At 38.2% G+C, this 24967-nt stretch overlaps 1 protein-coding gene and 1 non-coding gene across 2 annotated transcripts; both read left to right on the forward strand.

The window, feature by feature from the left end:
• Positions 1 to 4290: 4290 nt before the first annotated feature.
• Positions 4291 to 23238, forward strand: SNAPC1 (small nuclear RNA activating complex polypeptide 1). Its single transcript, XM_028506403.2, has 10 exons — positions 4291 to 4495; positions 6724 to 6883; positions 7041 to 7181; positions 7852 to 7956; positions 11231 to 11389; positions 13026 to 13094; positions 13733 to 13795; positions 16457 to 16607; positions 18165 to 18263; positions 20287 to 23238. Exons 1-10 carry the CDS (start codon positions 4368 to 4370, stop codon positions 20337 to 20339), a joined length of 1128 nt encoding a protein of 375 aa, XP_028362204.1. The 5' UTR covers positions 4291 to 4367; the 3' UTR covers positions 20340 to 23238.
• LOC114493673 lies at positions 8179 to 8309 on the forward strand. The gene has a single exon (XR_003684285.1). It is a non-coding gene; the product is annotated as a small nucleolar RNA SNORA24 (small nucleolar RNA).
• Positions 23239 to 24967: the final 1729 nt, after the last annotated feature.

A 24967-nucleotide genomic window follows, 5' to 3' on the forward strand; every position in this document is an offset into this window, starting at 1 on the left:
TGTTATTCTGTTTCTAAATTGTTGTTGTCCCTATCTCAGTTGTGCAAGGAGGCACAGTGTATCTACCTATGCCTCCATCTTGGCCAGAAGTGGCTTTTTATATATTGTGATCAAGTAGTTAGAAAATGTAAGAAAGTGAAAGATACAAAAGACAATAGCTACAGAGAAACAAGGGACGCAGGGATAAGTCTAACAAAATATACATAAAAGTTTATGGAGAGGGGGTGGGGTGGGTGCAGGTGGAAGGGTGTATAAGGGGGATAAATGGTAATGGAAAAAATAGAATAAAAATTAATTTAAAAAGTTTATGGAAAAAATAATAAAACTTTAGGGAAGATGCTGAAATGACAAATGTATGGGTAGGAAGTCTCAATATAATAAAGATGTTATTCTGCACCAAATTGACTCAAATTTAATGCAATCAATCAAAATCCAAGTGGCATGATTAGAGACATTTGCCAACATGATTTAAAAATTTCTGTGATTGAAAGGTGGTGAAGGGATCAGTCAAGAATATGTGAAGGATCCATGGACATGGACAATGGTGAGGGGACTGATTATAGAAGTGGGGGGTGGGCTGGGTGGAGGGGGGCACAGGGAAGGAAAGTGGGACAACTGTAATAACATAAACAATAAAATAAAATAAAAATAAAAATTTCTATGAAGAATCAAAAGTTTAAGAATAATCAAGTTACTCCTGAAGAAAAGAAGATGAGAGAACTTTCTTTTCCAGATATTTTTAAAGTTGTAGTAATCAGAGTATGGTGTTAGTGTAGCAAAATCTAAATTAACCTTTGGAAGTAGATAGATGTCTGTGACCCCAGATACAGACTGAAGCTAGAGTTGGTCCTGGAGGCCTCTTCCCATACCAGGCTTAACCCTTTCATTTTTGGATTGTGGGGAGGTTTGGGGACTCCAGGGGAGGGGCCTGGGTGGCCAAGTGGTGGTGTAGAGGGCAGTAAGGAGGCTCAGGACAGTTACTATTTGCTAACAATAATGGAGATGTTTCAGTATTTTAACAACAAGTGCAGAGCCATAGAGTTGTGTGCTGGCTTCAGTTAGCCCTGAATGATTGATACATGACAGGAGTGATTACTGGGGAAAGGATGGACCATGAAACCATAGATGCTGGGAAATTACACATAAACACATGTACATATACATGGTATATATATGCAAAAATGTGAAATTGGGTCCTTGACTCATACCATCCACAGAAATCGTTTTTAGGTGGATACAAAGGTTTAAAATATTGTGGCAGTAATGCTGGCAGTTCAACAGGGATTGTGCACCTTTTTCACAGACTGAAGTTGTTGTTGGGAAGAGGTTGCCCAGGTAGGGACTATACTTCCCAGGTCTCTTTGCCTCTAAATGGTGCCACATAAATGAGTTCTGGACAATGGAATGTGGACTGAAATACAGTAGTGTACTCCAGTGCTCCTCACACTAACTGTGGTAATGCATCACTTCTTCCCAATTTATCATGGATCAATACTTTTGTAAGCTAAAATAAAAATATATAACCAGAAAAATTGAAATTTGCAAGTTCACACCAACACCATGGCCATGTAGCTCAATTAATTGGTTAGAGAATTGTCTCAATATGTCAAGTTTGCAGGTTCAATCCCCAGCCAGGGTACATACAAGAAGTAAGCAATGAATGCATAAATAAGTGTAACGATAAGTTGATATTTCTCTCTCTCTTCCCCTTCCTTTCTCTCTAAAATCAATAAATAAAAATTAAAAAAATAAAAATTCACACCAAATACAAGCCCATTTTTTATTATTAGATTGAACAAACAAATTTACTTTGTCAAATTGCTATTAGAAGTTTACCGAACATTATTTTCTATTTCTGTACTACTGCGTGAGGGAGGGGTAATAAAAGTTTTCAGACCAGCAGAGGTCAGCAGACTGTCTTCTGAGTGTACACCACTTCCAGACACGGCCCATAAAAACCTCTCACACAGTCTTTCACATTCTCTTTCCTCCCGTGTCTATGGGCAGCTGTCTATAATCAGGGTGGCCTGGAAAGCCAATAGCTGAAGATTTTAAGTCTCCATTTGCCTGGGTCCCCAGGTGACTTTTTGGAGCAGAATCCTTCCCACACCATCTTGCCATTAAGTGAAATTAATGTGAAAGAAAAGTAAAATTCATTTATGTTAAGCCACTGAGAAATCAAGATTTATTAGTTATACTATTTGTATTAGCTTAACTGATAATGTAATAGAGGGAGAATATTTGTGGTCCTAATATACACAAGTCCTTATCAGAAAAAATTTAAAAATTTACTACACTAAAAAGAAGATTTTTTGTACATTGAAAATCACCATAAACATAGTAAATAAAAGCAAGTTACAAACTGGGGAAAGATATTTGTAATACATAAAAGAAACCTCAGTTTAGTTTTTAGAATACATAAGGTGGCCTTACAAATCAATATGAAAAAGGCAAACAACCCAATTGAATATGAACGAAATATATAAACAACATTCGCAGAAGAGGAAATATAAATAAAAATCAGAACTTGAGAAAATATACAACTATATCAATAATCAGAGAAATGCATATTAAGACCACAATTAGATACCAAGGTTCTGAATTGATATGGCTGAATTGGGAACTTTCACTCACTGATAGTGAAATGTAAATCAGCTCAACCACTCTAAAAAAATAATTTAACATTATCTTTTAAAATTTTACATTTGCAACAATTATTACCCAACAATTCCACTCATAGGTGTATATACTCTAGACTGTAGAGTAGAATTGCCATGTTTAGGATACAAAAGTAATGGATGGTGAGTTAAATGGTATTTAAGGTAAATAATAAATAATTTAAAAATCTGATCTGAAATTCAAATTTTATTGGGCCTCATATGCTTTATCTGGTTGGGATCCTACAAATAAGAGGAGGCATGTACAAGTGTTCATGGCATTGTTTATAATAGCAATGCCTGGAACCCACCATTTGCACTGAGGAAATAATGGATAAACTGTATTTTCACACAATGGAATATTAGGCAGGAGTAAAAATGAATGAACTACAGCTATGAGTAATAACATGAATGAATCTTAGAAACATTGCTAAGTTTAATAAGCAATTCAAAGAATATGTTTTATACATTGCACTACCATTTTCATAAAACTCAAAACCATCCACAACTAAACAGTATCTGGTTTAGGTAGCCATACACATGTGATAGAGCATATACAAGATAATGAGGAACAAAATAAGATAGTTGTTATCAAGGTAGTGGTAGAGGCAGGCAAGAATTTAAAGGAGGAATTCACACATTAAGGTGGCAGTGTTAGTAATATTCTGGTTTCCACACAGGTAGAATGCACACAGATGTTCATATTTCTGCTATGCTTTTTATCGCACACATTACATGCTATTCTGTATACATAAAATTAAAAAGTAGATCAATGATCAGTAAAGTGAATTGAATCGCCATTTACAGACAGAAAACCCATGCTTTCCTATTATATTAGGATACTGCTCCTAAGGAATAAAACCAGCATGCCTTGCAATCAGAGAGATGGTGAAAAGTACAAAATACTACTCCATATCTAGTTCCAGGGATAAGCTAAGAGGTGGAGTGTATAGAGAAAGCCAAGTTAGCCAAATAAAAAGTATACATAAGGTAAATACTTTCTGTTAAGCACTATGCTAGATTGTAGAGTAGCCCTGGGTGGGTGGTGGTGGGGAGATGTTTACAAAACAGCTCCTCAAGAGAGGTTGCAGTAAGCATTTATCTCAGTCTGGTCAGATCTTGCTTCCAGGTGTATCCTGTTCGCCTCAAATGCGTTTTTATAAAAATTCTCAAAAAGAAAACAAAAACAAAAACAGAAAAGAGTGGTTGCAAAAGACAGCTTGGTCTATAACGAGAGAGCCTCCGAGGAAGCTCCCTATTGTGTAGATAGTCCAGTCCATTTCCTAGTAAACCCTCTTTGGACTTCTTTCCACCAGGGGGAGTGTTGAGGGTCTGAACGGTTCTTCCCTGCCTATTAAAAGCTGAATTCTGTCACTCTCCCACCTAGTAAGGGTAAAGCCAACTTTCATAAGCTAGCCTAATGTAGACCTAAATTCCTTCCTGGGCTCACATTGACACTTGAGATATAAACATTTTCAAAGAAATTAAAAGGGCTGATCTCAGTCCTTCGACAAACAAGAGTTGAAGCACACGCACAGTGAGCAACGCTACCACTTAGGTTGGGTCTGGTTGGAGGTGGAGCTAACGGGGTCGGATAGCCCGTCACGGAGCGCGTGTGCGTCACGCCGTCGGAGGCGGGGCGTCCGTGCTACGTTTCCTCGGCGACCGCCGGGGCTGCCACAACTCGTGGTAAGCACTGGCTTTGCAGGTATGGGGACCCCTCCAGGTCTGCAGGCCGACTGTGAGGCGCTGCTCAGCCGCTTCCAAGAGACGGACAGTGTTCGATTCGAGGACTTCACGGAGCTCTGGAGGAGCATGAAGTTTGGGACCATCTTCTGGTGGGTGTTTCTCGTCCGCTACTAACCTCTCTGCCCGCGTCTGCTCGGACGCGGCGTAGGTAGTTGCATACCCACCTCCATTCCTCTCCTCCCCCACCCCCCACACCTGTGAAGGGCTTAGGAAAATGGCATTCTCTGAAGGCTACCACCATCTCTCCTGGACTGCCGCCTTTGCTCAGGCTACGTGCTTTCCTTGGGTGATTTCATTGCTTTCGGTTGCATCCTTTTGCGGCCTCTTCCTGAGTATGTGGTTGTGCCGGGCCGCCCTTCTAAACTCGCCTTTACAGCTCCACTGCCCAGCCTGACCTAGGTCACCATCGTTTGCCCTCCTCCAGTCCTGTTCTCCTGGAACTCCTTATTTCAAAACAAGAAACACCTAAGCAAAGACAAGACATACGCTTGAATTCATTTTACCTGTAACAACCAGAGTTCTTTTTCAAAAGTGCAAATTTGACCAGGGCAATCCCTTGCTTACCCCCTCAGTGGTTTCCATTGCCTCTGGGATACAGCTCAAATTTCTTAACAGGGTTGGCTAGACCGGTTGTGATTGGCCTCTGCCCTTCTCTGCAGCTTCAGTACCAATCTCCGTGCATTCATTGTCTTGCCCCAGCCCTCTACAGGCCTTCCCTAGGCCTCTACAGGTGTTTGCTTAGCCTGGAGCTTTCTCCCAACTCCCCTTGCCTGGCCACTTCATTCTTCACTCCGTTTAAATTCAAATGCCCATTCCTCAGGGAAGCCTTCCTTTGGCCTTCTAGACTAAATGAGGAATTCTGCTCTTCTTTTCTTACACATTATATGGTGTGTAGTTAAAAAAAAGTATTAGTGTTTAAGAGTACAGACTCCGGAGCCCAATTGCCTGAATTTGAACCTGAGTCCACTGACTGTGACTTTTGTTAAGTTACTTACCTGAGCTTCCTTATCTGTAAAAGAGGGACAATGGTAATACCTCGGTTCTGATGATTAAAGAAGCTAATTAATATATGTTAAGTGCACTCTAAGTGCTTAGTAAATGTTCAGTTTTGCTATTATTTTAAAATTTTCCCTCCATTAGACAGAGCTCTGAGAGGACAGTGACTGGATGAATCTGGTGTCCTTTGGCATAATACATAAAATACTGGAAAGGCTAAATAATTGATGAAGGGGTTCTTGTGATTGAAACTTTGTTTTGCTGAGTAAAGTATAGAAGTTCTCTTTTTTCTCTCTGTTGATGTAAATTACCTATGTAGTTTGTACATTGTAGGGATGGAGGGTGGAGAGCTGTTTGTTGTACAAATAATGATAGGAGAGAGACTAATTTTAAAAATGTCTATTAAATATAATGCATTTATAGCTTAATGTATTTAATCCATAGAACAACCCTGAAAAGCAGGTAGAATGGATGTGTTATAGATGAGGAAATTGAGACTTAAGGAATTTAAGTAATTTCTTCCTGATCACAAAGCCAGTAGGTAGCAGAGCAGATGTTGAAATCTATATGTTTGCCTGTTTCCCAAACCCATGATCTTTCATTGTAACCCTCTTGGAAAAAGTGGTAGTTCAGGAACATTTTGCTGGGGTCACCTCAACTTTTAGCTAATGAGGAAAAACTAAAAAGAGGAAAAAGGTAGAGCCACTTAAGAAATGGGGAATTTTCTTTAGAAGTTGCTTTGGTTGCCTATACTTACAGTAGGTATTTTGCATTCTTTTACTGCATTAATTGTTATTTGGAGAGACCAGGCTTTGGGAGTACAGAGGAGTCTACTTTCCCTTGGTGAGCTTTGCCCTGAAGAATTGGAAGGAGGGATGCGATACATTGTATTGTAGTCTGTAACTTTTTTACCTAGATGTCCCAAGGGCAAATGAGGTTTCGTGGGAATCCCTGAGAGTACTGAGGAAAATATCTATTATATATTAAAATGCATGTGGCTTATGTATTTTATTCTATAACATAACCATAGTTACTTTATTAAATGTTTTAAATTCTTAACTGGGAGTAATTTGTAACCCCTCCCCTTTTGCTCCCCAGTTCTGTCAAGTTGATGCTTTAGGTAGCTGTATCCTGTTTACCTGGTATATGCCTATGCCTCCGTGGACGGAACACAACCAAGATTAGGTCTTAGTGCTTGAATCAGGAAGAGAGCAGATGTAGAATGCCCATCCAGTTTCTAGTAGCTGCTAGAATATACCTCTTCTAATTTCTTGTTCATTATTTATTTAAAGTCACGACATATTTTCTCTTTGTTTTCTAGTGGTAAAATGAGAAATTTAGAGAAGAACACGTTTACAAAAGAAGCTTTAGCTTTGGCTTGGCGATATTTTTTACCTCCGTATACCTTCCAGATCAGAGTTGGTGCTTTGTATCTGCTGTATGGATTATATAACACCCAACTGTGTCAACCCAAACAAAAGGTAATACCGATGAGTTGTTTTCCACCAGCAGAAACACAAAACGGGTACTTATTTTTACAGCAAACTGATTTATGTAGAAATGCCAGTGTTTCAAAACTCTAAAACATTTGTGAAGATTTACATTTAGTAACAACTTTTTTACTTCTCTTGTTTGCAGATTAGAGTTGCCCTGAAGGACTGGGATGAAGTTTTAAAATTTCAGCAAGATTTGATAAATGCACAGCATTATGATGCAGCCTATATTTTTAGGAAGCTACGACTAGACAAAGCATTTCACTTTACAGCAATGCCCAAGCTGGTATGGCCCCTAAAATTGTTTCTTCAAAGTGAAAAATTATACTTCATTGTCCTTTAAAGTATCTCAGTCTCCATAATGTGGAAAGAACATTATTATATAGTTTCTAATACTTGTAGAAAGGCTTCTTAAAAAAGGAGAAAATGCTCTCCAATTACTCTTTGTTGCAAACAAAATTCAGTCTCTGCTTTTAAATGTGATGTGTTTCCAAATGCTGTCTGGTAAGCAGATTGTTAGAAGAGCACGTTACAGTCAGCATCTGCATTTGTTCATTGTTTTTTATTCAGACATCCGAGGGGGTACCATTGAAAGAGGAACAAAGAATTTGAATGTCAGTTGGTGGAAAGTTGAAACTTTCACTAATAAGATACGATATTTCTTTGATCTTATGCCAGTTGAGACAGTAGATTAGAAGAGCACTAGGTTCTAGTTCTGGCTCTGCCATCAGCTAGCAAATATGGGGCTCTCTGAGTCTCATTTGAGTTTCTAAGCACGTGGGTTATCATAAGGGTTATTTTAAAAGTATAATAGTCTTTGAAAAATGGATTATTTAATAAATATACTTAGTGCTGTTTTTGTGTCATTCGTGTTTACTGATAGACAGTTTTTGTTGCTATCATACTTATTTCCATACTTAAAAAATATACTTTAAAAGACATTCATTATCATATAGCTGTCATGTAGAATGAAGAAAAAAATCCAGCGAGCTGAAGTTACAGAAGAATTTAAAGACCCAAATGATCGTGTAATGAAACTTATCACTTCTGATGTATTAGAGGTAAATTTGCTTTTATTCTCTTGAAATGTAAAAAAAAAAAGTGTTTTACTGTTAACCATATGAGGTTATACCTTTTTCTACTCGTTACTGAAAAATTTTTAGTGGCTTTAAACAACCATAGAATGCATATTATTTCCTCAAAAGTATTAGAAATAACATACCCTAAATATATGAAAATTTATAAAATCTTGAAACACAGCTGGAAACAAAGACGTAGAAGAGTTCCCTGTGTTTTTGGGGCCTGTCAGCCGTGGCAGTCTCCCCTCGTAGCTGTGGAAGAGCGTGTCCTTGTGTACGGGCAAAGCTGGCACCATTTAACTGGTGTCAGATTCTGACTTGCACAAGTAACCTTCTTCACTTTTAAAAACCTGGAGGGAGCTGGGTTATTATGCAAAGATCTAACTATTTTTCAAATGTTCTGTGAAGTTGATCTAATTGTTCTGGGTCTAATTGTGAGGGGTGATAGAAAACATAACAAGAGACTGAGGAATTCAGTGACACGGGTGAAGACTCGTTTAGTTTCCTGCCGTGCACAGGACAGACATGATTTCAAATCTCAGCAGTTCCAGGATTGAGTGGCAAGTAACGTCATTGAAACAAAATAAGGTTCTGGAAACTACCTAGGTAGTATTTTCAACATAAGCCTGAATGTAATTTGGTTTTAAATTAGATTTTATTTATTTTTAGAGAGAGGGAGAGAAACATTGATGTGACAGAAAAACGGTGATAGTTTGCCTTTCATAAGCTCCCAGACCAGGGACCAAACCTGCAACCCAGGCATGTGCCCTGACTGGGAATTGAACCAGCAACCTTTTGCTTTGTGGAATGATACCCAACCAACTGAGCCATGCTGGCCAGGGCCGAATGTTATTTTTTAAGTAAAGAATAAGTGAGTGCTTCCTTGTTGTAATTAAATAAAATGCTTGATTCATCTGGGGGGAAAAAAAGATGTAGAAGACTGGACTTGGACTCGGGATATTTACATTCAGATACTAAAACCACCATCTGTATTTCATTTTTTGGATAGGTCATAAAACAAGAATTTAAGTGATTTTATTTTCATGTTATTTCTTTAACAATACGTATTTATTAAGTTCCTTTTTATAAGCTTATTTAAAAACTGCAAACTAGGAAGATCTAGGAGAATAGAGCTGAAGTGATGCACAAAGGCCTGTTTTTTTATGTTTATTGGTTTTTAGGGAGAGAGGAAGGTGGGGGTGAGAGAGACAGACACTGCTGTGAGAAAGAAACATCAATTGGCTGCCTCCCGTACATGCCCCGACCGAGGACCAAACCCACAACCTAGGTATGTGCCCTGACTGGGGGTCAAACCTGCAGCCTTTTGGTGTTTGGGGCTGTGCTCCAACCACCTGAGCCCCAGCCAGGGCACAGATGCCTGTTGCTTTTGGGGTGATTGGAGAGGAAGGTCAGAAGGGCCAGGCTTGGAAATGCCTATTCCTAGAAGCTGCAAGTAATGGAGTATTCTGTGTGGGTTCATCCTGACTTGATCTCCATCTTTGGTTTGCCACAGACCTGCTTTGAGAGCCTTTTCTGTCAATACCTCTCTTCATTCTGTCTGTCCTTGTAGAGCCTTTGGCCCATACTCATTGATGATCCTTAAATTCAGTACTTTTCTACTTTCCATCTACTGCTTACAGTTGCTTTTGTCTCCATATTAGCACACTTGAATTCTGGTCATCCTTCTGCCACTCAATAGTTCTAGTTTTGTGGCTAAGGAGGCATTAAAAAATGAAGAGAATAAGATATTGAATTAAAATGTCTGATTTTTAATTCTAACTCTGCTACTTAAATATGACCTCCAGCTAATTATTTCCTTTCTAAGTCGGTTTTTCCATTTACACAGTTCTACTAATGACCATTACGTGGTGAGTTTTCAGCATGTGCCAGGAACTGTGTTATGTGTTTCATGTGTGTTATCTCACTAGTCTTCATAGTAACTTTGCAGAGGAGGTGGTGTTTCCCTAATTATAAAAACAAGGAAACCGAGGCCCAGGGAAGTTAAGTAATTTGCAGAAACTAAGGTCCAGACATTTGATTTAATGTCTAAGCCTGTAAGACTCCAAAGTCTAGGCACTTTCTTTTATTTCCTAACACTTAATTGTATTAATGCTTTACATTGGGCAGAACACTCTCACTTGTATTCGCTCACTTAATATTTTAACAGTGGGTTAGGTGGCATTACTCCATTTTGTACACATGTGGAACATGATTCTCAGATTGAGGGATTCGCTCAAGATCACAACTTAGCAAGTGACAGAACTCGGGCCAAAACCAGGTCCCGCTAGTGGCCTTTCCCCTGTGTGGTACTGCATGTAGTAAAGTAACGGGAGTACAGCACGTCGTAAACTGTGAAAAGTCAGGGGCTCCGCGTGCCTGGGCGCTTTCCCTCTGCAGATGCTCCGTATATGAGCACTCGTCACTACTGAGCAGTTTCTGACTCTTTGAACAAATCCTGTTAATTCCACCCAAATCTAGAAGTGAGTTGAGTAGCCCACTCTAGGGGTGACTCAGATGTTGTCGTGGCCATCTGTGAAAGAAGTGTCAGTGGTCACCTGCGGATCTTTGAGCCACGTCCCAGTACTGGTTTTATTTGATTTCGTAAGTCCGCCTGCAGTGTGCTGCCTTTCTCCTTACCCCTGAGAGCTGCCCCTGTGGACGGACCTTTCTGGGGGAGGAAGGTCTGATGAATAAATAATGCCGCAAATGATGTCGTAAATCCCCTCTATTTCTTTTGATCCTACATTTTAACCCTGAGGTAATGATGAAGCTCATGGGTACAGGCACGTAGGCTTTGAAATTTGTGAAGGTCATTGGTACGTCTCTGGAGGGTTAAGTGGAGTCATTATACAGGAACTTGCAGCCTAGGGTAAAGAACTATGTCAATATACTCGAAATGACAATATAAAATAACAATGTGATCTTAGTTATTATCAGTAGTGATATTCAATGATATTTGATATTATAAGTAATTTTTATTATACCCAGGAGTGTAGTCCTTTATTAACTAGTCTTTTCCCAAACAGTGTATGTTCATGTTTGTTAAGTTGAATTGAATGATACGTACCTCTGAAAGCAGCCTGTGCTTCATTAATAAAGCTGTACTGTTTTGTTTACACAGTTAAATCATTTTCAATATACTGTAGCATGCTGCTTCTTATCAGCAGTCACTTTGGAATGTCATTTTATTTTGTGTTGGTTTTGCCTATAGTTTCTTCTATAAAATGGAAATAAAGACTCATCTTTTCACCTTTAGGAAATGCTGAATGTTCATGACCATTATCAGAACATGAAACATGTAATTTCAGCGGATAAGTCCAATCCAGACAAAGCCCTCAGCTTGATAAAGGATGATTTTTTTGATACTATTAAGAACATAGTTTTGGAGCACCAGCAGTGGCACAAAGACAGGAAGGTATGTGATGGCTTGTTTGGTACCTCACCTTGTCATTTTTACTGTGCACGTGGCTGCACAGGGCGGTGATGTAGAGAGGCAGCCTAGCTGAGCGGCTACATTCCTGTGGAGCTAAGGTTTAGAGGGCGTTACTTTTCTTGGACACTTCTTAGCTGCGTGATGTTATTTAACCTTATAAATAGATTTTACACATATTGTATGTATAATCAAATCTAATTGCAATTTTATAATGTATAATCAAATAATATATATAATTACAGTGGAATGAGCCATCTTGGTATACCACAGATTTATTGCAGTGTTTATAATTTAGCGTTTTCCAGAGGATACACAGCCATCTTTGGGCCAGATCCTGCACAAAGAGGTGTTTTGTTTGGCACAACATCGATCCTAACATTGTTTAACAATTTTGAATTGATTACTGACATTTAAATATTTGCAGACTGCATGTGATATTCCAGACATCCAGCTTCTCTTGAAAGTCCGAGCTTGGGCATACTGGTCCCACCCTGCTGTGTGGCTGCAGACCGCCAGACCTGCGTGGTGGCTTCGCCTGTGGTGTCTGCCAGCCTTGGTTTATTACCCGTTAGGAATCCCATCAACACAGACCTGCAGTTTGGTTTTCTGATCCAAATACTGAGGCCAGAGCTACCTATACTCCACATTAAGCTTTTCAGCTGGAGAAGTTTTTTTACTCGAAATCTGAAGGCTAGCCTTGCTAAATTTACCTTTGAAACCACTACTTCATCTTATTTTAGTAAATACTTCTGAAAAATAAAAATAAGCAACTTATAATTATTTATTGTGTGTGTGATAATGTGTTAGTGCTTTCTCAAATGCTAGGTAGATATCTTTCATAGTGTTTTTCAGAAATATTTGATGCCACTTTTTGGCTTTCCATTATGTAAAGGGAGCTGGCTCAAATTATTTTAGAAAACCATACACAAGGAAAGTGATGAGGGGATGACGGTCTTGAGGAGAAGGAAATACTTTGCTTCCTGTACCCACATTTATTTTAATGATGTAGCACATTTTAGAATGTTTGAATAGTACTCTCTTTTGTTTTTTATTAAATATTATTTTAAATCCTTACTTTAGGATATATTTACTGATTCTAGGGAGAGAGAGGGGGAGAGAGAGAGAGAGGGGGAGAAATATCGATGCGAGGGAGAAACATAGATCAGTTGCCTCCCATAGGCACCCCAATCAGGGTGCAACCTAGGTATGTGCCCTGAGGGTCAAACCCATAATCCTTTGGCACACGGGACAACGCTCCAACCAACCAAGTCACCCGGCCAGGGCAGTACTCTTTTTTAATCAACTATCTTTAGTGAGCATTACTAAGACCTCTGAAACCTGAAAGGAAGAAGAATAAACCAATTTTCTTTACCACATAAAGTATATGTTGTCCTTCATTTAGAGGATTTAGGCATTTTATTGATGAATTTTAGAACTGTTTTGACACCTAACCATGATCTTAATGTCAGGTGGTGAACCATACTGCAATAATGTGAAATGATCTTTCAGTTTTTCAGTAATTAAGTGAACGATTCTCATTGTTACGAAATTGACTTGCAATTAGTTATTAGTTAATTTGAATTGTTAATTTGTATATGTGTAATTTTTGCTCTTTCAGAATTCATCTTTAAAATCAAAAGTTAAAGATGGAGAAGAAAAGAGGGAAGGAAATTCACAAGAATCAGAGGTCAGAAAAATTCACTGATTGTTTATAGTGCAGGAGTTTGACTAACTTCTTTTTAATATATGTCTGGCTGTGATTCTGTATACTAAGCATTATGATCCTTGGTCGTATCTTAGAAAATTCTGAAACATGGGGTTCTGTGAAAAGCTAGTCTGTTTTTTACTGGAAACCTTGTCTAAGACTACATCAGGTGTAGATTGGGAGTAGGTGTTAACCCCGCGGGCAGGATGATGCTGGAGGTGCCCTGGGTCCCTGCAGGGGCAGAGAGTTATGTCTTTTCTCACTTCTGTCAGTCTTTCAGCTGGTGTGGAGTGTCTTGCTTCAGGAGTTTTCATCTGACTCAGTGGATGAGACAAGGGGCTGGCCGTCTTTGGCTATAGACTGATGAGGAGGGAATGGTTTCATCACCAATGATCTTTTCATATTATCCTCCTTAATGCTCAGTAGCTGTGGGGATGGCATCATGCACCTGCTGTGAGAATGTGGTGTGTGTTTATGTGTCTTTACTCAATATGTGTCCAACGGATGTTACTTTCTTATACCCTTCCTCTGTCTAAAATATTATTTCTGTGGGTATTCATAATTTTACATAATGTTTATATGTTCTAACTTTTTCTCTTCTTGTATATTTTTACTTTCAGAGCTGTGAAAGGGCAGAAACATTAGCAAAAATTAAATCAAAGGCCTTTTCAGTTGTTGTCCAGGTAAGTTATTCCTTTAGTAAGGTAATTTAGAAATTGACTTGGTGTTTTCTAAATTACATTTTTATTTTTCCTCTAAGTAATATATGTACATAGTTTAAAATGTCTAATAATACTGTATAGCTTGTATAACTCAATAATCTCCTGCTCTATCACTTCCTGCCCCTGTATTCCTTCCTAACCTCAAGAGGCAACTGTCTTTAACTTTTTCTCATTTAATTACTTCTGGTATTTACCTGGAATTTTGATGCCATTGTTCTTTATTGTCTTCCAGCTTTTCTTTTCCTGTTTATGGAATGTTTTAGGAGTTTCTGTTTATCCTTGAGGTTCTGAAAATTCATGATACTAATAACTTGGTATAGGTCTTTTTTCCATCATTGTGGGCATTGTTTGATTTGATGGCCTTCTGTTTGGAGGAATTTTTTTAAAAAAGGTTTTATGTATTTATTTTTAGAAAAGGGACTGGAGGGAGAAAGAGAGGGATAGAAACATCAATGTGTGGTTGCCTCTCGCACATCCCCCACCAGGGACCTGGCGTGCAACCCAGGCGTGTGCCCTGAGAGTTGAACCAGTGACCTTTTGATTCATGGCTGGCACTCATTATGCTGAGCTACACCAGCCAGGGCTTAAAAATGTTCCTTATATCTTTTTTTCTCTGGATACATTACCTTACTTCTTTGTGGATGTTACAGTTTTTTGAAGTTTCCTCTTTTCCCTCTGGAGTTCATATTTTGGTGACTTTTTCAAATGTTTGAAGATCCTCAAATCATATTTAAGAGTGGTCATGTGGAGATAGAGCTTTTCAGTCTCTTAAGCCCAGCTGCTGGAGTTTGGAAAGCCTACCACGAGAATCAGCCAAGAGGCTTACCATTCCTTATGCAGGTTTCACTTAACCTCCCTTTTTACAGTAAAAGGTTCTGTCCCCTTCCTTGGCTATGCCAGCTTCCTCGGGCCTACAGCGTTTCTGGTTTAGAGTCTCCGGAGGGCACACCTCCTATTTTCTACAGGAAGAAGTCAGTTGGTTAATTTGGGTCTGAGAATTGGACTGTGATCCCTAAGTAGATTTTCAACGTGTCTACCCATTTTTCAGTCCCATTTCTGATGGTTTCAGTTCCTGATCCACTCGGATCAGCTTGCTTTCCAGTAACTCCCTCCACATGGGCAGTTCGGTTTCAGCCTTCTTCATTCTGTCGTTAGCTTTCATTCACTTCCCCACTTCCAATTTTTTTTTAACAGACGCTGTGTTTCTTATTATCTTTGTTTTGTGAGTTTGTTCATTTTTGTTCCTTTACTCTCATTTTGTGGCGTTTCAGGAGGGGGCACTGATAAATTTAGGTGACTAATATCATTTTTTTCCAGGATTTTTTCCATGAATGTAAGAATGTCTTCTGTGGGAAATTACTATCATTTTTGGTTGTAAGAATAAAAAAGAATAAATAAAAAAATGAAAAGTGACTGTAGATTATTTAAGTGTTGTATATGTGCATACCACAGTAAATTGAGCACAAGGTATTGTTGAATAAAAGCAGTAAGAACAATAAATTAATTCCACATTCCTTGAAACCAGAGCTGTTTCCTTATTATATAGTGGTCACTGATGCTTAAGAAATTATGAAATAATTTTAAAAAATCATTTAATTAAAGCATAATTCCCATAAATTGTTAGAAGGGTATTATTGCATAGTTTTTTTTTTTTCCTCTATTGAGGTACAGTGAACATACAGTGCACGGTAGCTATTAGCCAGATGTTGATACCTCCCTGCACTGCGTATGTGCCATTAACTGAAAGCTGCTGTGTTAATCAACGCCCTGCTTAGGCATTGACTGCTGGACCGAAAACTCCCTGGACTGTCCAGCCACATTTCACCTTTTATGTTGCCTTGACCGTCTTCAGGTGCTCCTCATGACAGCTCCAGCCTTGCGTGTTGCCAGGTTCAGGTCCAGTGGAAAGGGAGAATTTTATTTCCCAACAGTTGAACAGTTCTGAAATTGAGTTTTATCAGTTATGATGCAGATCATTTGCCTGGACAAACTAGAGGTCATGAAACTCACTTTGAGTAGATCAGGGCCATATGGCCAGAGCTGGAGCCAGGCATAAAGTAGTTCCACTCAGACACATGGTGGTAACTAAGGAAAATAAAATTTCAGAAGAAAGGGAGAATAGGTTAGTGGGCAGTAAAGCACAGTACTTGTCCTGTGTGCCTCCATTTCCCAGCCGTGCAGCTGCAACTGCATGTTGACCCAGTCTGAGTAGGTGGTGATGGTGGCTGCAGGAACTTGCTTGTTGTAATGATGAAAGAGTATACCATGTGACAGGTGTTAAGCCAGAATAATGGTACAGCACTCACGACAAATATGAGGCACTAAGTCTGGCGCAAAATAATGCTCCTTTTTTATTACATAAAATCTTTTATTACATGTAATTTTGTAATGTAACAATATCACAACTAAGCATACCATATGGCATTTTAGGTGAAATGTTCAAATTGCTATCCATCCCATGCAAGACACTCATGTTACCCTATCAACCACACTCAGTGGCGTTATTTCTGCCAGACCCTGTATTTTTGTAACTCTTCCTACATCTTTGATTTTGTATTTTGTCTGTATCAGTTGGATTCATTTTGTAATTCATTGTGGGTAATTGAATTTCTAACTCTTAAGGCTTCCAAGTCAAGAAGGCATCGTCAAGTCAAAGTTGACTCTTCTGACTCTGATTCTGCATCTGGTCAAGGACAGATCAGAGCAACCAGGAAGAAAAGAAACAAAGAAACATTGAAATCAGTAGGAAGGAAGATGTCTTCCAGAAAAAGAGGTAGCTTTTAAAGTCTTTTTGAGACTCAGCAAGGGAGAATGGGTCTTATTTACAATCTTCCTTCACTGATTTTTTATTATAAAAAGGGATTAGATACGTGTTTGAGAACCTCGTGAGATTTAATATGAAAAAACAAATGAATTATCTTATATTCTTAGAATTTCACTACAGAAAGGGAGTTTAAGTAGTCATCAAATTCATCATTTCATAGATTATGAAATTTACACCCAGACAGATTAATTAGTATAACCTGTTCAAAGTGCTATATCTAGATAGTTGTAGAATCAGTCTAGAATTTTCCAGATCATACTTTATTAGTAATTTTTGTGTGTGAAACAAACTTATGTATAGAATAAGGTATGGTGAGTAGTAACATTCTATAAACCATATTTCCCTCTAGCTATACTGGTTAAGCTATACCTGCTTTTCTTTTGAAATAGTGTACCTATAAAATGCCTTTGGTATTTGGTTCTTAAAGATATGACATATTTAAAAGTTAAAGTTTAAAAAATTATACAAGAAAAGGAGCATTAGAAACATTTGTAGATACTTAATGCCCAGTATAGAACACTCCTAGCTGTTACCAGGAATGGCATGGTAGGTAGGTGGGAACAAACTGAAAATACTGGGTTGACCAAAGAACTCATGTGGTTTGTTCTGTAAAATAAAAGACACTTTTTTCATTTTCATCAATAACTACTTATTTGGATTTTTGAGTATTGGCCATCTCCCACTTGCTATAATATTAATTGTTCTCAACTGGTGTCTAGATTTGGTTGCTGTCAGCTTCAACTGGTCTACATGGCTATGCAGCATTGCTGAGTGAGACATTTCCAGCATGAAGCTTCACAAACCACTTTTTGGCACATTAGATCAGTAACAGAACCTTCTCCATACACTGCACAGATCTTTTGCATTTCAGTTGTATTTTTACCTTTCTTGAAATAGTAAAGTATAATATGCCAAAAATGTGTGTTTTTTCCACCTTCAGTATTAAAATGGCTACCCCCAAATTCACCAATTTTGATTAATTTTTAAAAATTAATTTATTTGTAGAGAGAGGGTTAGGGAGAGAGAAAGACAGGGAGAGAAACATCAATGTGTAGTTGCCTCTTGCATGCCTCCCAGAGGGGACCTGGCCCGTGACTCAGACATGTGCCTTGACTGGGAATTGAACCGATAACCCTTTGCTTCACAGGCCTGTGCTCAATCCACTGAGCCAGCCAGGGCTGATGAATTTTTTTTTTTTTTTAAAGCATGCTGCTATGACAGCTGTCACAATACAATCTAGCAAAATTGTTTCGAATGAAGTTAAAGACAACTAAGCACTACTAGAGCCATGTTATGGAAAAAAACAAAAACAAAACTAAACTTTTTGGCCAACCCAGTACTTAAAAAAAGGCATTTTCAAATGCATATTTCTGTTTACCATAATAATTTTAGCTTTTAGTTTAAACATCTAATTTTTATATTATAATAATGACATTATTTGTATGAAATTTTTATCAAAGGTTAACATTTGTTTTCACATAAAATCATTTTCCCCTCTGTTTGCAGGAGACGTGCAGAACCTGCAGAAGGAAGACAGATGCCTGAGTCTGAGCATGCCCGTAATTACGGAAGAGGACGAGGAGAACGGCAGTCACAGTGAAGCAGGTAGAGACGAAATTTTGTCTGACTGCTGAAGGAAAGCCCGATGAGTGTGAGGGTTGGCTGTGTGTTCTTGTTGTGCTTTCTCCTTAGGCATGTTGGAGAATTTTAGCATTAATTATACATAATGAAGACACTCATAGTTGTCATTGGTAATCCATCAATGACAGTGAATATAATATGTACTAAGAATAGTGCCTTTTTTTAAAATTTGGGTTGTATATTCATTCAGCAAGCATTTATTTGGTGTGTCGTCTTACTTTCAAGCACCTAGCTAGGTAGACACATATAAAGATACATACTATAAACATTTAAAAACCATTTTCTATTAATCATAATAATTGTAGATCTGAGCACAGTGACTGACCCAGAGTAGACCTAAGTAAGTATTTGTTGAATGAGTCCTATCAGTCTGTGCCCCTAGTGGCCTTACAGTTTAGTGTGGAAGGAAATAAGCCAGCACATTATGGTAAAGAGAGTCAGGGTGCTGTAAAAGCACGGGGAAGACAAGGAATAGACAAGTAAAAGGGAGTGTTTGTTCCTTCAAAAATCTGAGTGCTTCTGTCATTTGCTTACCTCAGTACAAAACAGTCCTTTACAGTCTTGTGAGTTTCAGACTGGTTTCTCTCCTGTCTTGCATGCTGGCTTTTACTCTGTGTGTGTAAACTATTAGTCACACACACACCTTTATGGCTAGCTGGCAAGTCCTATTCCGAAATCATTGGCTTGTTACTTTTAAAAAGTTGGTTTTCATTAATCATAATTATATATGCATGTAATTTAACAATTCAAGTAATTTTATAATACTCATTATAAGAAGCCAGTCTTCTAACTCTGCCATTTATTACTCCCCAGGGAGAGCCACTTTTAACCCTTTGCTAATTATCGTGCTTAACTCTGTGTCTCTAAATAACATGTTCATATTGCATTTATTCATATTTCAATTCTATGGATTATGTATTGACTACCCACTGAGGAAGGTGAGGATTTCATCTCTTGTATCCTTTGCTTCCCACCCTAAGTACCTGAATGCTTTCCAGTTCCACCCTCCCAGTATAATTATTACTTTAGTTGTGTTGGTATTCAGCATTTACAAAGCATTATTGGCAGTAGGGCCATGCGATATGCTGTGATTCTTCCTTAATCTCTACATTTTATTATTTTTCTCTAGAGAGTTAATAAATTCTTTTTGCCTTACTAATTTATTTTTTCTGTGTACTTGTCACTGATTGACCCCCAGACTCTTCTTCCTCAATAGCAAACCCCCTCCTGGTGCGCTCGAGCGCCAGGCGCCCGCTGGCCCCACCTCTGTGAAGAAGTCTCCTCCAGGCCCGGGCGTGCTGTCCTCTGGGTGGTTGGTTCATGGGGCCCCCGCGCTCTGTCCTGGCGGCTGCGTTCTTCTGGAGTCTGTTTTCTTTTTCTTTTCTTAGACCTTTTCCTGTTACTCCCCTTTTGTTTTTCATTGGTGGGGAATATTTCTTTTCTTTACATTTTTCGTAATTTTCATGTTTTTGTATCTTCTGTTATTTTCTTTGTTTTTAACGACCAGTAACTACTAGGTTTACAACTGTCTCTACATGGACGCCTGTTTACATGTTGGTTCTGGCGTCTGCTGTGATAGCCAAAAAGATGGATGGTACTGTGTTTTGGGTTACATTTTCAGGTTTAATGCAAATGAAATTGAAATCGTAGGCACTTCATCTCTCTTTGCACCGGCCTAGATACTTTTCAAATCTTGTACACTGCGTCCATGCTAATTATAGGGAGGGCACACCCATATGAAACAACTTCAGAGTAGCTAATTATTAAGTAGGATTTAAGATAACTAGAGTCTATGTTAGTAAGTTTTCAACTGTAATATTTTGAGGGAAAAATCATGTATTATGTCAGGTTTAAGATTTCTTGTTGGAGCTTTGCTGTGTGGCATTCTTATTTAAAACCAATCTATCATATATATAGTTTAAGTGCATATTATCAGTTAAGTATTATTTTTGTAGAGCTGACAGACTTCTTAATTTTATGTTTTTAGAAGTCACTGTGCCCAAGAGGAAAAGAAAACTTAGAAAAAAGAGCCTGGTGTAGAGTTCGTAATTTTGAACCTTCTGACAGAAGAAAAGATTTACATTTTGTATGTTGAACAGAAGACTTCCGTTATTAAAAATACTTCTTCTGAGAAACTGTAGGTTATTTCTTTGAAATGGCAATACTTTAACATAGTTCTAGAATAAAAATACAAAAACTTAGAGTAAGAATTTATTAAAATTTATTTTTTAACACTTTTTATGAAATCTGCATAGATGGAGAGAAAATTTTGATTTAGAATGTAATAGAAGTAATCCTGTTTAAAAAATGTTAATATTTCTTATAACTTCTGTGATATATGTTAAGTACATTTTGGTAATATTATATTTAAAAACCTTTTTCTTGAAATGTTAATGTTTATTGCATATAAATGGCTAATTATTTTGTATCTATAATTTGTTAATGGACTTGTGATGTGTATTAACTATTTTATATATTGTATGGTTAAGTGCACTAAAGTTTTTTGCCTTATTTGCTTTATTTTTTAATATATGAAATTTATGTGGTTGGTAACTTAAGTGATTGATAGCTTAAGAAGCTCAGTTTCCACTTTTGTAGTCAATTATATATTTTTTGGTGCTTGTTTTAAAGCTCCCTTGGCCTAACATTTATGTGTATATGTATGTATTCTGTTTGTATATGTATAGATACATGTAGGCATCTGTCCAAATACATACATATAACATGATTAGTAAATGTATTAAGTACAACATTTAAATACTGATTATTTCTGATAAAATCTTTAAGAGTGGTAATGTAAGTTCCAGAATGTGTCTATGGTTATAGAATAGTTGGTACTCAGAAGAAAATTCTACAGCTTCCTAAATGTGCCTCACTGTTAGTTTCTCATTTGTGACATTTAAACGGAGATTGCCTGGGCCGCATTGTTTAGCTTGCTGCCAGTAGCAGACCCTCTCCCTATCATGGGGGCTCGCCCGTCTGACAGTTCATTCTGCTCTGTGCTGTTTTCCGGCATTGTGTGTTCAGGAATTCTGCAAATGCCCTGTGAGTGACAATGTGTGATACCTATAATCTTGTCAAATCAAACTGCTAACACTTGCCCAAGTAAAACTTTAATTCATTAGAATATATGTCATCACACAGGCTACTGAACAAAATTGTTTCCCGTGCATGACACGTGGACATTGGGCAGAAGAACTTCTGGGATTTAAATATGCTAGGGTTGGGACACCTGGAGGCATGGATCCATTATTGGCCACTTGTAGACCAGGTTATTCGTTAGAACTTGTCTGATTGTTCAAGTTTGTAACATTGTACAGCTAACGCAGTGAGTAGCCCTCTATTTTTTCATAATAGTACTTGTAAAATGCTAGGTATCATTTCACATGTACAGTGAAGAAACTATACCTCCAGATGCCTTGCCACAATTAATAAAGTTAGTAAGTGGTGTGTCTGTGGGTACAACAGCAGACTGGCCTATAATTTCATTGCCATTTTATATAAGCCAACAGAAGCAGAAATCCAGAGGAATACCTTTGACTGTAAGCATTAGGCCATTTTCATGTGGCTTAAACAATAAAGTTTATTTTAAAACTAGATGAGTCGCAGTTATATAATGTAGTACATCAGTTCCATGATGGCTTCATACACCCAGGTGTGGGTCCTTGGGGAGAGCTTCATGTCCGTGTAGGGAGCTGTTCACCTGCCAAGTTCCCGGACAGTAGCCGAAAGCCGACCACGCAGACAGGCCTTCCCAAGGACAGCAGCCTTGAGCCCTGCTGTGTTACCTCTTCTGCACAGGTGGGCACCTGTCATCTTTCCACTATTTCCAACAGTGCTGGGTTGACCTTTGTGTGTACATCTTGGCCCACTTAGGTTGGTGTTTCTGTTGGATAGATTTACATGTGAATTTGCTCATCAAATTGTGTGTGTATGTATATAGACACAAATAATTTTGATCATTATTGCCAAATTGTTCTCCAAAAGTACTGCCAACTTACATTCCTACTAACTGTTTTTGCAAGGGACTGTATAGTGTTTATCTTTGTAATTGTCAGTTGAATATAGCCTGGATCTTAACAACAGAAAATGTAAAAAGATAGATAAAAGTAACAAAATTATACTAAGGATATGTGAGTTGTTAAAGCATCTGTAGTGTTCTAGCTGATAGCAAGTTTTTCATGAATATATTATGAAAATATGGTATGAATCAGTTGATAGCTTTGCTTTAAATGTGAAATCAGAACTTATCAAACACAGTTAAAATAGGAAATATTTGTGTTCAACAGTAGGTTTTCAGAATTAAAATGTGTTCAAATACTAGTTACCTGTTAAATTAAGCTGTTTCCATTTTCAGCTTAATTGTAATAAAATGTCTGTACCAAGTCATAAATACATGGTTTTAATATTAAATAATTACTAAATTAATGTTTTGTAAGGGAAGAGGCATTGTGGCCATGTTCATAAGCAAGCAGCATTTTAAAATCATACCACTGTCAGAAATCTTAATACATGAAAGTATTGTTCGAAGTAGAGAATTGGAATTATAGTGGTTTATAATGTTATATGCCAGCTTTCCTTGGATCTGAAAAGCAATGCATGAATAAAAGAAGTGGGACCATAAAGAAAATGCAGCTTCTGTGGATGCTTACAGAGGAATATTTTTCATTTTGAAAATAAGCTATCGTAATTGATTTCTTCAGAAGGAACCTACCCTGAAAACGGGCAGTTCTGTTGAGAAATCCTTGTGTGTTGTCTTTGTTTTCTGGTGCCGGTACAGGTGTCTGTTGTGTGAGCACACCTGAGCTCCCACTGGGGTTTATAACCTCTTTCTCTTGATGCCGCAGAGGTTTCCTAACTGTGTGTGGACACATTCCGTGGGAGGAGACACTCCCAATCTCTTCAACAACCGATTAAAGCGCTCCCTCCCTGAAACAAACACAGTTGTGCCACCTGCAAGGTATTTTCTGCCGAAGAAGGGATAATAAACCAACTTTTAGGCAAAGACTGTCTTACACAGCAGGGGTCCCCAGCCTCCGGGCTATGGACAGGGTACCGGTGGGGCCTGTTAAGAACCAGGCAGCACAGCAGGAGGTGAGCTTGAATGTAATGTGCTTGAATTATCCCCAAACCCCGCCCCCATCTCCAGTCTGTGGAAAAATTGTCTTCCACGAAACCAGTCCCTGGTGCCAAAAAAGTTGGGGGCTGCTGTTAAAAGGGGATTTCTAGAGCAGTAATATAATGGGGAAATGCATTAAAAATTCGTTTATCTAAATGGTTTGAATACTCGTACTTATGTAGATATTGGAAAGTCAAAAACTTGTATCCTAGTTTGGCCACTCTTGTATATCCTTAAAATAATTTTTTTTAATTAAATCCTTTTCTCAGCTGTAAATTCAAGATAAAACAGAACTATATTACTGACTTGTCAAAAATATTAAGAACTGCATAATGCTTTAAAAATGCAAAGATATGAATGTTCAGCTTCAAAATCATTAACTACTGGAAAGTGTAAGCTTTTAAAATGTACTTGGATGCCAAGGAAACCAGAATGATAATTAGTGCTTCGTGTGTGTGTTTTTTTAACTTTGTCCTTTTTTTTCCCCAAGGATTTTATTTATTCACTTTTAGAGAAAGAGGAAGAAAGAGAGGGAGAGAAACATTAATGTGTGGTTGCCTCTCACGTGGCCCCCACTGGGGACCTGGCCTGCAACCTAGGCATGTGCCCTGACTGGGGACCAAACCAGCAACTCCTTGATTTGCAGCCTGAGCTCAATCCACTGAGCCAAGCCAGCCAGGGCCATGTGGTTTTTTTAAAAATTGAATTTATTAGGGTGACATCTGCTCACAAAACCATACAGGTTTTCAAGTCTACAACTTGATAAAACATCTACACACTGCATCATGCGCCTGTCGCCCCAAGCAAAGTTTCTTATGTGGAATCGCATGATTTTTGAAGTGATTTTCTTGTCATGATCGCTGAAAGCATGTGTTTACAAAGATCTTCAGATTGGTATGCTACAAAGCTCTTATGGCTGAACAGACAATTTAAGGAACACCTGGTTTTCCTTTTTATCCACTTGGCTTAGGTACAATACATGAGGTCTGTCAGGAAAAAGTTCAGCTATTGTTAATATAATGAGGATGGTTTACACGACATCAGTGTAACCTGGCAGCCAAGGAAAGTGGCCTGGAATGTGCATGTGTGAACAATGACAACTTCACTGTGCTAGTCAGTGAGGCGGTAGACACCATTGAGTAAGCATGTGTACTGTGTGGTCATTGCATTTAAAATGACTGAGCAAGTGGAGCAATGAATCTGCATCAAATTTTGCGTTAAGCTTGAACAATCCTCCACAGAATTATTCAGATTATTCAGAAGGCTGCAGCTTTATCATCACAATGAGCCTACTCATGCATCATGTCTCATGCAGAGTTTTTTGATGAAACATCAAATCACCCAGGTGACTCAGTCCCTATACATCCCAGATGTGGGGCCTATTAACTTCTGGCTTTTCCCAAAGCTAAAATCACCTTAGAAAAGGAAGGGATTTCAGGCTGTTGATGAAATTCAGGAAAATGTGACTGGGCAGCTGATGGTGACTGGAAGAACTGTGTGAGGTCCCAAGGTGACTACTTTGAATGGGACTGAAACATCATTGTCCTAT

This window comes from Phyllostomus discolor, chromosome 1 (genome assembly GCF_004126475.2).
Source record: "Phyllostomus discolor isolate MPI-MPIP mPhyDis1 chromosome 1, mPhyDis1.pri.v3, whole genome shotgun sequence".
Classification (NCBI taxonomy): Eukaryota; Metazoa; Chordata; class Mammalia; order Chiroptera; family Phyllostomidae; genus Phyllostomus; species Phyllostomus discolor.

Excerpts from the sequence above, each read along its gene's own strand:
- SNAPC1 (XM_028506403.2), top strand. The coding sequence starts at position 4,368 with ATGGGGACCCCTCCAGGTCTGCAGGCCGACTGTGAGGCGCTGCTCAGC. Across the intron at positions 13,095-13,732 it reads GAAATTCACAAGAATCAGAG|AGCTGTGAAAGGGCAGAAAC; the intron begins GTCAGAAAAATT and ends TTTTACTTTCAG. Across the intron at positions 13,796-16,456 it reads CCTTTTCAGTTGTTGTCCAG|GCTTCCAAGTCAAGAAGGCA; the intron begins GTAAGTTATTCC and ends CTAACTCTTAAG.